The sequence below is a fragment of the Oreochromis aureus genome, linkage group 11, assembly GCF_013358895.1.
Source record: "Oreochromis aureus strain Israel breed Guangdong linkage group 11, ZZ_aureus, whole genome shotgun sequence".
NCBI classification, from domain to species: domain Eukaryota; kingdom Metazoa; phylum Chordata; class Actinopteri; order Cichliformes; family Cichlidae; genus Oreochromis; species Oreochromis aureus.
In genome coordinates this window covers 27,873,391-27,887,517 of record NC_052952.1, presented here as the reverse complement: position 1 = coordinate 27,887,517, position 14,127 = coordinate 27,873,391, and the positions used below count along the sequence as shown (strand labels likewise).

Here is a 14,127-nt window from a genome sequence, read left to right as displayed (position 1 = left end):
ACACGAATACTTTACCATATCCTTGCTCTTCTGTTTTGATTTGCAAAAGTAAAACGTAAAACAACCCCTGCAGCCTTCTTAAACTTCTTTAACTCTAAACTCATCGATCCTTCTAGTTAACTATAAAAACCACCAAAAACCACCCTTTTTTGTACACACATTAAATTTGAGGCAATGGCACTGCAACCTAGTTATCAGGTTTAGATTTTATTTGAGCAATATAATAAGCTTCGTTTTTAGTGAATGGCATTTGTGGGTTTTAAGAATTAGTAGAGTTCTTTCTTTCTTTGTTTTTTGATGAAATCTTAAAACTGTCACTGAAGCTTCACCTTCCATTGAATTAAAGCTAAAAGTTTGGACTTTGTGGTTGTTTAATATGTTAATGTGTTAAATATATTTTTTAACAACATAAAAGAATGTTTTCCTATGTGTCTGTAAGAAACTGTGGGGCTTGTTTTCTGCTTTGCCTTCACTCTTTTCAGTCTAAGAAGCTGCTGATTGCATTAGACTGTAAACACAGTTTATATTCTTTGTTCTCTCTGCTGATGGATAATTGCGACAGACAAGCACTATCATCACTGCACTGTTGAAATTTTGCAGTTTCCAGATACTTTGGTGTTGTAATTTCTGATGTTATAGTGTTCTGTGGAAGAGCTTCTATACTGAGGTTGTCCTTAATCATGATGCTTGCATAATCTGATATGTGGTGTTTTACTGTTGCTTAAGAAGAAAAGAAAGAAAGGAGGTGAAAGCACAGAGCAGAGCAGCTTTTGAGGCACCTGGCTTAAATTTGAATAATTTTTTGACTTCAGAGATGAGTGCGACAAATGACCTCTAGATCATCATCTGATATTGAAGTGTTATTACTTTGGAGAACTCTTACTCAGCTTTATCATTTTCATGATCAGCATCATTAAAATCAACATCTGCATCAAAATGAGGCTGAACATTACTCACAACAACATCTGCCTCATCCACACTAGCACTGCTCACAACAATAACTCTTTCATCAAGGTCGTCATCAGGATCATTTGCACCAGCATCATGATCATTATTTACAACATAATCTGTATCTATATTAGGTCCAACATCAGCATTAATCAGACTTCTTTCTATATACTGCCACTCCTCTTGTAAAGGGGGTATAATTTATTGTTTATATTAGTATTGTATTTTGTATTGTCTTGTTTAATCTTGTCTTTTTCTAACACACTATGACTGAGAGAGCTCTGCACAAGAATTCCAACTGCTGGTTTGTGTACATAAGGGAAACAACGAACCTTGAACCTTACTTGAAGCTTTCAACACCATCCTCTTTGGTGTCATCTCGTGGCCAAAAGTATGAAGAGCAGCTTGAATCTACAACTTGAAATGAACTTCGTCATTATGATAGCCAATTCTACAGAGCTGATTTGACAGCTTCTGTTTAATATCCTGTGACAATTCTGTGTGATATCAGGATACCTCACTGTGGTGCTTTCAACATGTTTTTTGGGGGGAGGGGGGGTGAAAAAATAATGTTATATCTATTTGATTAATAAATATTTTTGGTGAATGAACGCGTGCTGGTTAATGAATGGTCAGCTGATGGCTGGTTGATGAATTTTCGATGAATTCTAGGGATTCGTGATCCATACTGTAGCTGAGTGTTACAGTATGGATCTAAGTGACAGTCTGGTTGCCAGTGCATCTATTTGTCTATCATGTCTAATATTTTTGCGCATATTGTTAAATCTTTTAAGTCTTTTACAACCTTTTCAATACAAATAATAATATCAAATCAAATATAATAAATATATTTTTTGGCAGAAGATAACTTTTTCCTGCAGCTTTTTTTTTAACTTTTAACTAAAAGTAGAAACGTCTCTCCCAGAGGTTCAGCTCAGTGACATCTACGTGTAGGAAATCCCTCACCTTACACTACTGCCAGGTACAGACAAAGTACATGTATTTTCAGCCTGGATGGGTGAATAGAAGAACCAAAAAATAGTTCATCATTAACGGAAATGTAAGTGCTATATAGCTGGCTTAAACAAACTATCACCTGTAAATCTTATATTTTGTTGTTTGAGTGCAGATAGAAAAGTTCCCTTAGTATTAATTTGACACATTAATGTTGTGTCATAACAAACAGAGGGAGCTGTTGCAACTGTTGAGAAACTCGAAGGAGACAACTTCACAAAAAAACCTCAAAATACTCAACAGTCTTGGCTTCAGATTTTGACTTCTTCCCCACCTTGTCAGCGCTTATGACGCAATACTGTCTGAGGTGCCGATATACCCTCTGCATCGCTTCGCTCACCGCCACAACATCATCACACAGATGCAGCTATTTATACCTCCCTTAAAGGGACAGGAAGTTGCTGCAGTATTCTCCTAAACAATATGTACGCTATTCAGACAATACGGTGCTTTTTTAATTAATACATAAATAAATCTCAATTTAATAAAAATAAATTGGAAGTTGTGGCCTCTTATTCCTGGATTAAAAAGACACCTCACTGACTTTAGCTAAGAGTAAACATGACTTTCAATCTTTCATGCCTTACATAATTAGCTTTTGTTTCTGTATATTTGATAGTAAGACGTGACATCACATATGTAATAGTTAGACCAGTGTTGGTCAAGTTACTTGAAAAAAGGAATTCGTTACTAATTACTGATTACTTATCCAAAAAGTAATCATGTTACCTTACTTGTTTTCAAAAGTAATTAGTTACTTATTTACTTTTCAGAAACTTGATACACAACTTGAATACGTAATAAAGCAATAGACCTTTCAGCCCAGTTCTATTTTTTATGCATAATCCATCATATAAAATTGAAACTAATAGGAATTCTCTTTTTAAAAATTGTTTTATTGGTTTTAATCTTTTAATTTTATGCACATTGCATTAAGCAAAAATTAAATTGTATGCAACTGTATTTGACTTGAATAAATTGTTTAACATTTAAACGTATTTTCTGCATATTCCAGCATATAAAATAGATGCAAGTAAAACACAGCAAAAATTAAATAAAATCAAAGATTCAGCAGCACTAAGTCCTGTCGCTCTTAAATCTATTTTCACCTGTTTAGCAGTAATGAGGCGGGTGGAGGTCGCCCGGTTCCAAATAGCTGGACCGGCCGTCGGACATACCAGGCATTTGCCCAGTGGGCCGATGGTGAATTTTCGTTTTTATGGGCTGATTTTTTTTTTGTTGTTTGTTTGTTTGATTTTTGTAACGGAATTCACAATGATGGTGGTGGATTGGCCAGTTGGTCATGATCGACTCTGAACTGGACCAATTACAGCCGAGGAGGTCGGATGCACCCTCCCCTTGCTTGGGCTCTGAAAGCAATCTGACAAACAGAAGAAAATGGTATGAAGGGGAAAAGGAACCGTACTTCAGCTAGGATGAAAAAAACAAAGCTGGAGTTATTCTGTGTGTTTACGCTGCAGCTGCGTCATCTCCTCTCATTCTCTCCCCCTCCCTCTCCTGTTGCTGCTTTAATCATGAAACTGATCAGTGATCAGGCCCACTTTGAAAAAGGAAAAGGAAACCAGCAGATGTCGCTTTAAACAACAGCAGCACGTTTAAGCTTGATCAGTTGTTGTTAGAATGTATTTAATATTACTTTCTAGTATCAGCCGATGTTTGCTGGAGCCACTGCCGTAAAAGCTGTAGGTCATGATATTGGTTTGGATATCCTGGTGAGAGGGAAACATGAAGATGAAACCAGGAGATGTCCGTACTGAATCATCAGAGTTGAACAGGTGATGGAGAAACAGGTTTACCTTTTAGGTGACATGAATGAGTTGAAGGGAAGTTATGAACTGTTCCTGAGAGACAAACAGGGAAAAGGGGGCACAAAGAAATACTTTTCTTTATTATTCTCATTTAAAATGTCTAGTTTTTAATAAATAATTATTTGAATCTTACAACCAAAGTGGGCATCAGATCTAAAATGTGTAGAAATCATACATAAATACTAACAAGAGAGTGCACATCACTGTAACAACAGTGTTTGTTTTCATTCAAAGGCTTTATGACTTTTCCTATAATACCTGGTGGGCCGGTCTCTAGTCAAAATGCCCGGGCCAATTTTTTGTCCCAGTCCAGCCCTGCTGGAAACACAGTCACACTGCAGCATGTTGACTTTTGTCTTGGGTATAATAATAGACCTCTGTCTCTCTGCTGAAATAACTTCTGAACCCGATTATTAGGTTTAAATTTGGTCTGCATTTATCCAAAGTTATGCCTATGACATAGGTCAAGAAAAAAAACCCTTATTTTTCTTTTCCCCAAGCAGACAAGATTTGTGACAATGAGTATAGTTCAAATAAAGCTCAAATAAATCAAAAGATAAAGACCAAAAACAAAAACAGTAAATATTGTAAGGGCAAGAAAGACATTATTGACAAAACAAGACACCCCCATAATCTTTTTTTTTACAATATTATATTTGGTTAAAATGTTCTCATTGTTTAAATGTTATGTTATTTTCTTTGGTTGTTGTAAAATAATGTGTGCCCCAGTCTCTAATGAGACATAGTGCTGGATGGGCAGTCATTCCTGCGTTACACCACAAGAGGGAGTATCTCCTAAAATGAGTAACGCTAGCGGGAGTAAACAAGGCCGGCCACTCACCATAATGCAGTGGGCCTCACAAGAGCTGTGTGAGACTGTACAAATGTGTAATGATGTACTATGTCCTATATATTTGCAGACACACTAAAGGCAAACTCACAAAGCCACACTGATTTCAATACCTTTTAACCCAAGTGTGCAACAATATTCCTAAATTTTCTTAAAATATTAATAGATCCCAAATTAATTTCTAATACGAAAACTTTCATTCATTTGGAGTAGTTATGTCATAGTGTCCGTTTATATAAACACACCTACAAAGTCATGAAAGTCATTAGCCTGATACATTGGGCCGAAAGAAAGAACAGTCCCCAAAATGATTGTCTGGGAAGTTCAGAGTGTCCATGCTATAACTGGTATAAAAATAAATCTGCAAGGGTGGGCAGAAAGTTCCACAGAGTAGAAGTCATATGGGTGAAAAATAGACATCCTTCTAGTTCAGTGTTTTTCTTATATTTCCTGTTTATTTTTAGAGCACTGCTTGGCACCTCTAAAATATCTTTTTTCTCCTGTTTAATTGGATTGTGTGCTCCTACACAAACCACTATTTGCCACTTTTATAACAAACCAAAAATGTGTTTGGTATATATGTAAATGTTTGTTTGTTCACTGATGTGCACATACCAAAATGTAAAACGAGGCCTGCAGTCCTGTTTCATCTCATGATTTCTTAAACATCTTTAACTCTGCCCTCATCCATTCTTTCAGTTATCTGTAAAGACCTACGTGGTTAATTATCACAAACAACCACTTCTTTGTACACACATTAAATTTGAGGTAATGGTTTTTGGCAGATGACAAGAATTAATTGGCAAATTAAATATATGGGTTTAAAAAATTATTTGAGTTGTTTGTAGGTTTGTTTTTTTCTTGTTTGTTTGTTGCATTTGTTTGATTGAAACTTTTAAGACTTTCCTTGCAAATGCAGCTACTTAAAGAGTTCGGCCTGCAAAAAATAGGTCTGCAAGTGTCGTAGTGCTGGATCGTTTGACCCAGGGTTTTGAGTTTTCATGTATGTTGATGTCATTTTTGTATTATGGTTTATGTCTAAAGTCATTTTGTTAGTCTTGAGTTTATTCTTTATTGCCTAGGTTGTCCTGTTTAGCTCCTTGGTTATTAGGTCCCTCTGTGTCTTTGTCCTCTGTGTCCCTCTCTGTGTGTCTGGGTTTCTCCCTGGGCCTTCCCCAGAGGCCAAGCTTGTGGCATCAGCTGACTGTGGACACCTGGAGGAGGTTCAACCAGCACAGCCCGTTTCTCCTGGGAGCTAGGGCGACCTGATCCAGTCTCTTCCGTCATTGGCTGAGAGCTTGAGCGAGCTGCCCCAGTCCTCTCCCGCATCCACTGGGGACTCAGGAGAGGGACTCACCTTGATTTGCCTGTTTCCGCTGGAGGCTCTGGTGAGCCGGTCCAGCAATCCCTCGTGTCCGCTCAAGGCTCTGGTGAGCCGGTTTAGGACCCCCTTGTGTTCACCGGAGGCTCAGGACTGCTCTGCCGGCACCTCCTCATCTCCACTGGAAGCTCAAGTGAGCCGGTACCGCCGCCGCTTTACACATGTTTGGCCTCCTGACCTGCCCTGCCGGCGCTGTTGGCTCCGCGGCCTACCTCCAGATCTGCTCCGGTCGGCCCCCTGAACTCTGTTTTGGTCTCCTGAACCATCAGCCTCCGGGTCGGCCCACTGAACTTTTTTTTTGCATCAGATGTGTAATGTCATATTTAACCATTCATTTACTGTCTGACACCTTTAACTTTAGCTTAATGCATCCAAGTCCTCTGCTCAGAGCAAGTTTATTGCAAGCTGTTATTAAATGAAAAGAAAATCTTACACACATCTATGTGTAACATTAGTGGTATAGACTGATTTCCTTTGCAGCCTCATTACTTTCTGAGCTATGTTACACTTCTATATTTATTCTGTAAGCCACCAACACAAGGGTTTAGAAATAGAAAATGTGTTTTTTTTTATCGCCAAACATGATTTTTGAAGTATCAAATGTTTGAAGAGGTGTTTTTCCTGTGTGCAGATATTAAGACTGGACTTATTACTGCAGAATTGTTAACAATGACTCTACATAATACATTCATGTTACATAACTTGAAAGCACTCGTTTATATAAACCTGCACAGAAGGCCATGAGCCACCACCTCATTGTTACTGCAAGTAATGATCAATTCACTCAAAAGTTACAAGGTGTAACTACAGTTCTCTAGAACTTGTGAACTTTGCATCATTTGCAAATTAACTAAATAAATTATTAACTTGATTTGTTTATCCATGACTTACTTGAAAACAAAGAACATGGACACAGCAACAAATGACTGCTAGAACCAAAAGCAAAAAAGTGAGTAAAGGACAGTATCTGCAATGATACTAGCAAAGAATCACACAACAGACTGGATTTTAAAGGCATGCTTGCCTCTGTTCACTATACTGATAAGGGAGACATGTTGTTCATGAACTAGCAACACATGAGATGAATAACAGCAAGATTTCAAGTTCCGAAAAGTTTAAAGCTTTTCCATCAAAAATTCAACAAATAAGATAAAACACTGTAAGTTGAACCATTTTCCTTTTGTACAATAAATGATAGAAGTACATCATATTAAGTGCAACAGACTCTCCTTTTCCTGGGTCTGTTACAGTACCCAGAGTTCTGTGTTTTTTGAGTTTTCGAGATGTGTGTCATTGTACATGTACAGCAAAATTATGGGTGCTCCACACCAACTGCTGTAGAATAAAATATAAATAGAAAGACAACAGAAATAAATAAACAAAAAATATATAATATAATAATAAAATATAATATATATAATCAAAATCAAATCAAAATGTATTTCTAGAGTACATTTTAAAAACAACAGTGACCAAAGTGTTTCACAATCAGCCAAAAAGAGAATGAAAAGTTAAAAACAAAGATTTAACAAACAAAACAGAGCAACAAACAACGCAGGTGACAAAAAGCAAGCTGGATGATAGTCAAACTAGTTTGATTCAAAAGCCAAAGTAAAAAAGTGAGTTTCAAGACGTGATTTTAAAGACTGAATAGACTCGAAAGTACGAATATCAACAGGAAAGTTATTCCAGAGCCTAGGTGCTGCAGTTGCAAAGGCACAATCACCTTTGGACTTCAGCCGAGACCTTGGTTGAACTAAGAGCATCTGACTAGAAGATCTTAGTGTTCTTTTGGGGTTGTACAAGTAGGAGGAGTTCAGTTAGATAGCTAGGCGCCAAGTTGTTTAAAATTTTAAAAGTAAGCAAGAGAATTTTAAAATCAATGCGATATTTGACAGGGAGCCAATGCAAGTTAGCTAAAACTGGAGTGATGTGATCATACATTCTAGTACCAGTTAAAAGGCGTGCAGCAGCATTTTGAACTAACTGCAAACAATGGAGAGAAGAGTGTTGGAGGCCCAAGTAGAGAGAGTTGCACTAGTCCAGTCTAGTGGTGATAAATGCATGAATAAGTCTTTTAAGGTCTATCAGAGGAACATCGCTTTGAATATCTGACGTAACCGATAAAGACTGGTTTTAACCACTGTGGACACTTGCTTCTCTAATTTGAATTTGAGAGGAATATATACACAACTAGAGGACTTTATACAAAACAGGAGCAAAGTAAAAATAGGTCATGTTGCAAAGTTCTTAAAAGTAGTGCGATAGACTTGGTCTGAGTATAGAGGCTATGTGTGAGTAGCCTGAGTGATGTGAGGGTTACTCAGACAATGGCTCAGATTGGTGGGTGGGCTTGCGTGGGATCTGGCAAAATAGTGTTTGGTAACAGCCGAGGTGAAGAAGTGTGAGTCTGGAGGTGTGGGACCTGATGGACCAGAGAGCAGTAGGTCAAACAGGTGGTACAACGGGACCTGTGTTGGCCCTGGGGGATCACCACATTAAGAAGATCAGGAGGATCTGATGATGGCCTCCAGGGGTGGCAGAGGGCAGCCAATTATTTTTTGAGCAGTGTTAATTGCTCTTTTACTGTTCTCAGTTGTGGCCCCTACGTACCAAACACCCAAGCAGTAGCAGAGCAGGCTCTCCACTAAGGAGTGCCAGAAGGCCAGCACCAGCTTCTAGTCCAGGTTATTTTTCTACAGGACATGGAGGAATTGCAGCCGCTGCTGGGCTTTCTTTACCAGGGCATGTTGTGGGTTCAGGTGATATTAACAGAGATGTGGGTGCCCAGAAACCTGAAGGTGGAGACAGACTCCACCTGTTCTTTATAATGAGAGAGGAGTGGATCTGTCTATTCCCCCCTGAAGTCTATGGTACGTTCTTTTGTTTTAAGGACATTCAGTTTCAGGTTGTTTTCTGAGCACCAGAGGGTCAAATTCTATACCTCCACCCTGTACGCTGTCTCATTTCCATCAGAGATAAGCTCAACCACGCTGGTATCATCAGCATACTTGATGATGACATTGGTTGGTTGGATTGGTATACAGGGTGTACAGTAGGGGGCTGAGAACGCAGCCCTGCGGGTACCCAGTGCTGAGTGACAGTGGATGGGAGAGGTGGGGGCCGAGTCTGACTGAATAAAGTTGGTTGGTGAGGAAATCTATGATCCAGGAGCAGGTGGCAAGGGCATGTGGATTGTGGTGTTGAATGCTGAGCTGTAGTCCATGAAGAACATCCTCACATAGCTCTTCCTGTTCTCCATTTGGTTCAACACTTTGTGAAGGGTGACAGTATCCTCTGTCGACAGGTTTGCTCTGTAAGCAAAATGATAGGGGTCGAGAGAGGGATGTAAGCAGTCTCTGATGTGTTGTGATACCATCTGTTTAAAACACTTCAGGATTACAGACGTGAGGCCTATGGGTCTGTAGTCACTGAGGCTGTCTATACCAGTCTTTTGGGGGATGGGAATGATGGTGGAGACCTTCAGACAGGTGGGAACGATGGCATTAGTCAGGCAGAGGTTGAACAGCCTGGTGAGGATCCCTGACGATTGATGCACGCAGGTTTGACCACAGACTCTTGGACCCAAACCAAGCAAAGAAGGTGTTGAGCTCTTCTCCTAGTTTGTAATTTGTAATCAATAGCTCATCAGACGCAGGTGGGTGACAATCCTCAGGTGTGTGGCGCATAGACTCGGAATTAGTGCCACCCATGACATCAACACAGGATGAGCAAGTGAGAGAAACCCTGGGAGCACTTGGGGAAGGCTGGGGGACCATGACAGTTTCTCTCTCTCTCTCTCTCTCTCTCTCTCTCTCTCTCTCTCTCTCAATGTTCATGCTTCCTGTTTTATTTTGGTGGTATTTTGTCTTGTGTCCATTATGTTCAGTTTTGCTTCCCTTGCCTCATTAGATTGATTCAGCTCTGCTGTGCATTTTTTCCCATCTGTCTCCACTTCTCCTCTGGCATCTTAATTGTCTCAGTCTCCCTTTGTCAATTGACAGAACGTTAGTCACATTTCCCTTCAGTAGTCCTGTTTCCAAGAGTTCTTTCTCCAGTATAGGTTTCAGTTATGATTTTTCCATCTGTTCTCTCCTGTATTTTCAGCGAGTTGGGAATAAGGCAACCACCCATCAGAGCCGTGCCAGGGACCAGGTGGCTCCTCCAGAGTTAGAAAGGCTTATGTCCAGGGCACTTCAATTGGTCCTGAAGAAACAGAGGGTCACAGACCAATTCCACTTCAAGCTAGGAAAACATCAGATTCCATCTGTTTTAGAAAAAAAAAATAAAGTGCTTTGGTAAGGTCTTCAAATGCAGCTTAAAGGACATAGGTTGCCATTTATCACGGCAACCAGCATCAAACTCAAGGGGTGGATGAAGATGGTAGACAGGTCTGGTCTCCCTGGGCAGTTCAAGCTATGGGTTTAGCAGCAGATTCCCAGGAATTATCTGGCCCTCGCTTATATACTGTATACTGTATCTTTTTTTTTTCTTTTGCTGATGCAGTGGATTTTTACCCTCTACAGGGTGTGCATTGCAACATTGTTTAAACTACTGACATGAGGACATTTGTTTTGAGTGGTAAATGGACTGGTTCTTTTATATCGCTTTTCTACTCTACCTGAGAACTTAAAGCGCTTTATACAACATTCCCCCATCCACACTCACATTCAGACTCCAGTGGATGCCAAAAAGAGCAACTTGGAGTTTGAGTCTAGCCCGAGGATATTTGTCATGCAGACTAGAGATACCGGGGACAAAACCACCAACTTTGCAATTAATAGATGACATGCTTTACCTTCTGCGCTATGGCCACCCTTTTACATTGTAGATTCCACACAGTTGTCCCCATTTCAGTTACATATATTGCTGAAGTTATTCTACTTGAGCATGAGCACCGATACATTTTAAAAAAATTTAGCATGGATTGCAAAAGGACCAGTGATATTTTTAAAATACTTGATACCATATTTAATTCCTGTTGCAAGAGATGTCAATTTCGAAGAAAGGAAATCATTGACAAACTGTTCCTAAGCAACAGAAAACAGAACTATAGAGGTTAAAGCCTACATGTTATTTTCCCCTGTGCTGCTGGAATATATATTCCAATATTTCAAATATCTTAAAAGACTATGAATTCATTGTCTACTTGGGAAAATAAAAAAAATATATATAAGGATTATTTATATATAGGTGTAACTATATCATTTTTTATTCTAATTATAACTTCATAAATAAATACAGCAGAGTAAAACATAGGAAGAGGTCCTTTATTAACCCATCTAAGATAAACGTTAAAATAATGCAATTTTGCATCGTAGTTAATATTAACCACTGGTGTTAGTTGTTGCTTATTATGGGATGAACAAAGAGGTGTGTCACATGTGACTTCAGTGTGAAGGTTTCTGGCTTCTAACATTTTATATCAGTTCATCTTTGAACTCACAAGTTACAATCACAAGTCTTTGATGAACGTTGCAGAATGGAATTTTAGTTGTTGTTAAGTCTGGAAACTTTCTTCTGCTTGGTGAGTAAATACATTTACCTTATCACACCAAATACAGAAGATTCTACAGTTGGTGAAATTCTACAGCTGATGCAGAAAGTCGACTGCCTCATTTGTTTGGCACTGATCAGTGATCAAAGTGAATAAAAGACATTTTATCACAATATAAAATGTAAATATCCAAAGTATCAACGGAGCAATGTTTAAGGTGGTTATTTTACTTTTTTTTATTTTTGCATTTAATTATTTACATACACAGGTTGGAAATAAAACTGTTCAATATAATGTGATTGGTCAGTGAACGTTTGAACAGGCAGCTGTCTTTTACTCTGTTTTTAAATTGTCAGAAAAAAAAGCTAAATATTTTAGTATTATGGAGTATATTTTTTATAAACTGTGATTGGTATCTGTTCTTTTTTCTTTTTCTTTTTTCTTTTTTTCTTTTGGTTTAGGTCCATAATGGAATCTACCGTGAACAGTGGAGTGATTCTTTCAGTTTACATCATTTCATTCCTGATCAGCTTCCCCTGTAATCTCTTGGCTCTCTATGCATTTAGTACCAAGATTCGCTCCAAGCCACTTCCAACAGACTTCCTGCTGCTCAACCTGACTGTCTCTGACCTGCTGTTTTTGATCATCCTGCCTCTCAAGATGCACGAAGCAGCATCTGGTATGAAATGGGATCTGCCCAACTTCATGTGCTCCATCACCTCCTTCACATTTTTCTCCACAATCTACACCAGCTCCTTGTTGCTGATGGCAGTCAGTGTGATCCGCTACATAGGAGTAGCATTTCCTATCACCTATCATCTACTGCAGAAACCTGTGCATGCAATTGTTATCAGTGCTATTATTTGGCTGATCTTGATAGCACACTGCAGTATCACTTTCATCATCCAGCATCACCCATCTCTGGCCAGTAATAACTCCAATGCATGTTATGAACATTTTTCAGAGAAGCAGTTGGAGATCCTCCTCCCACTACGTCTGGAGTTTTTCTTTGTACTCTGCCTCATACACTGTGTATAGTGCAGGTGGCGTGCTGCTGACTTCGACTGAGAAAATCGTCGGGCGGTGGAAGGAATACTTCGAGGACCTCCTTAATCCCACTGTCACATCTTCCATGGAGGAAGCAGAGTCTGGGGACGAAGGGGATGACCCGCCATCTCTGTGGGCGAGGTCGCGGAGGCAGTCAAACAACTCCTTGATGGCAGAGCCCCCTGGGATGGACAAGGGCCACCCCAAGTTCCTGAAGGCTCTGGATGTTGTAGGGCTGTCTTGGTTGACACGCCTCTACAATGTTGCATGGAGATCAGGGGCAGACCAGGGTGGTGGTTCCCATCTTTAAGAAAGGTGACCGGAGGGTGTGTTCCAACTACAGGGTAATCACACTCCTCAGCCTCCCTGGGAAAGTCTATGCCAAGGTGCTGGAGAGGAGAGTCCGTCCGTTAGTCCAACCTCGTATACAGGAGGAACTAAGCTGTTTTCGTCCTGGCTGTGGAACACTGGATCAGCTCTTCATCCTCTCAAAGATACTCCAGAGTGCATGGGAGTTTGCCCAACCAGTCTACATGTGTTTTGTGGACTTGGAAAAGGCATTCTGTTCATAATTTTTATAGACATAATTTCTGTCTTTTTATAGACAGAATTTCTGCCACTGGCGGAAGGCTTTCACTTCGGTTGTCTCAGGATCTCATCTCTGCTTTTTGCAGATGATGTGGTTCTGTTGGCTTCATTGGGTGATGGCCTCCAGCTTGCCTTGGAACGGTTCGCAGCCGAGTGTGAAGCGGTGGGAATGAGAATCAGCACCTCCAAATCTGAGGCCATGGTCCTCAGCCAGAAAAGGGTGGAGTGCCCACTCCAGGTCAGGGAAGAGTTCCTGCCCCAAGTGGAGGAGTTTAAGTATCTTGGGGTCTTGTTCATGAGTGATGGGAGAAGGGAGCGGCAGATGGATTGATGCTGCAGCCGCAGTGATGTGGACGCTGTACCGGTCTGTTGTGGTGAAGAGAGAGCTGCGTGAAAAAGCAAAGCTCTCAATTTACTGGTCAATCATCCCTACCCTCACCTATGGTCACGAGCTGTGGGTAGTTACCGAAAGAACGAGATCGCGGATACAAGCGGCAGAAATGGGCTTCCTCCGAAGGGTGGCTGGCCTCTCCCTTAGAGATAGGGTGAGAAGTTTGGCAATTCTGGAGGGGCTCAAAGTAGAGCCGCTGCTCCTCCACATCGAAAGGAGCCAGTTGAGGTGGTTCGGGCATCTGACAAGGATGACTCCTGGGCGCCTCCTAGATGAGGTATTCCAGCCATGTCCCACCGGGAGGAGGCCCCGGGGCAGACCCAGGAAACGCTGGAGAGATTATATCTCTCGCCTGGCCTAGGAATGCCTTGGTGTTCCCCCAAACAAGCTGGTGGAGGTGGCTGGGGAGAGGGAGGTCTGTGCTTCTCTGCTTGGGCTGCTGCCCCCTCGACCAGCCCCGGATAAGTGGAAGAAAATGGATGGGATGGATGGATGAAATGGAAGTTGTGGCCTCTTCTTTCACAATTATAAAGACAGGTCGCTGACTCTAGCTAAGAGTAAAAATGACTTTCCATCTTTCAT

At 40.5% G+C, this 14,127-nt stretch overlaps 1 protein-coding gene across 1 annotated transcript; it reads left to right on the top strand.

The window, feature by feature from the left end:
- The first annotated feature begins 3,727 nt into the window (after positions 1–3,727).
- Positions 3,728–12,557, top strand: LOC120442725 (free fatty acid receptor 2-like). The gene is made up of 2 exons (XM_039619868.1): positions 3,728–3,749; positions 12,013–12,557. Exons 1-2 carry the CDS (start codon positions 3,728–3,730, stop codon positions 12,555–12,557), a joined length of 567 nt encoding a protein of 188 aa, XP_039475802.1.
- The last annotated feature ends 1,570 nt before the right edge of the window (positions 12,558–14,127 follow it).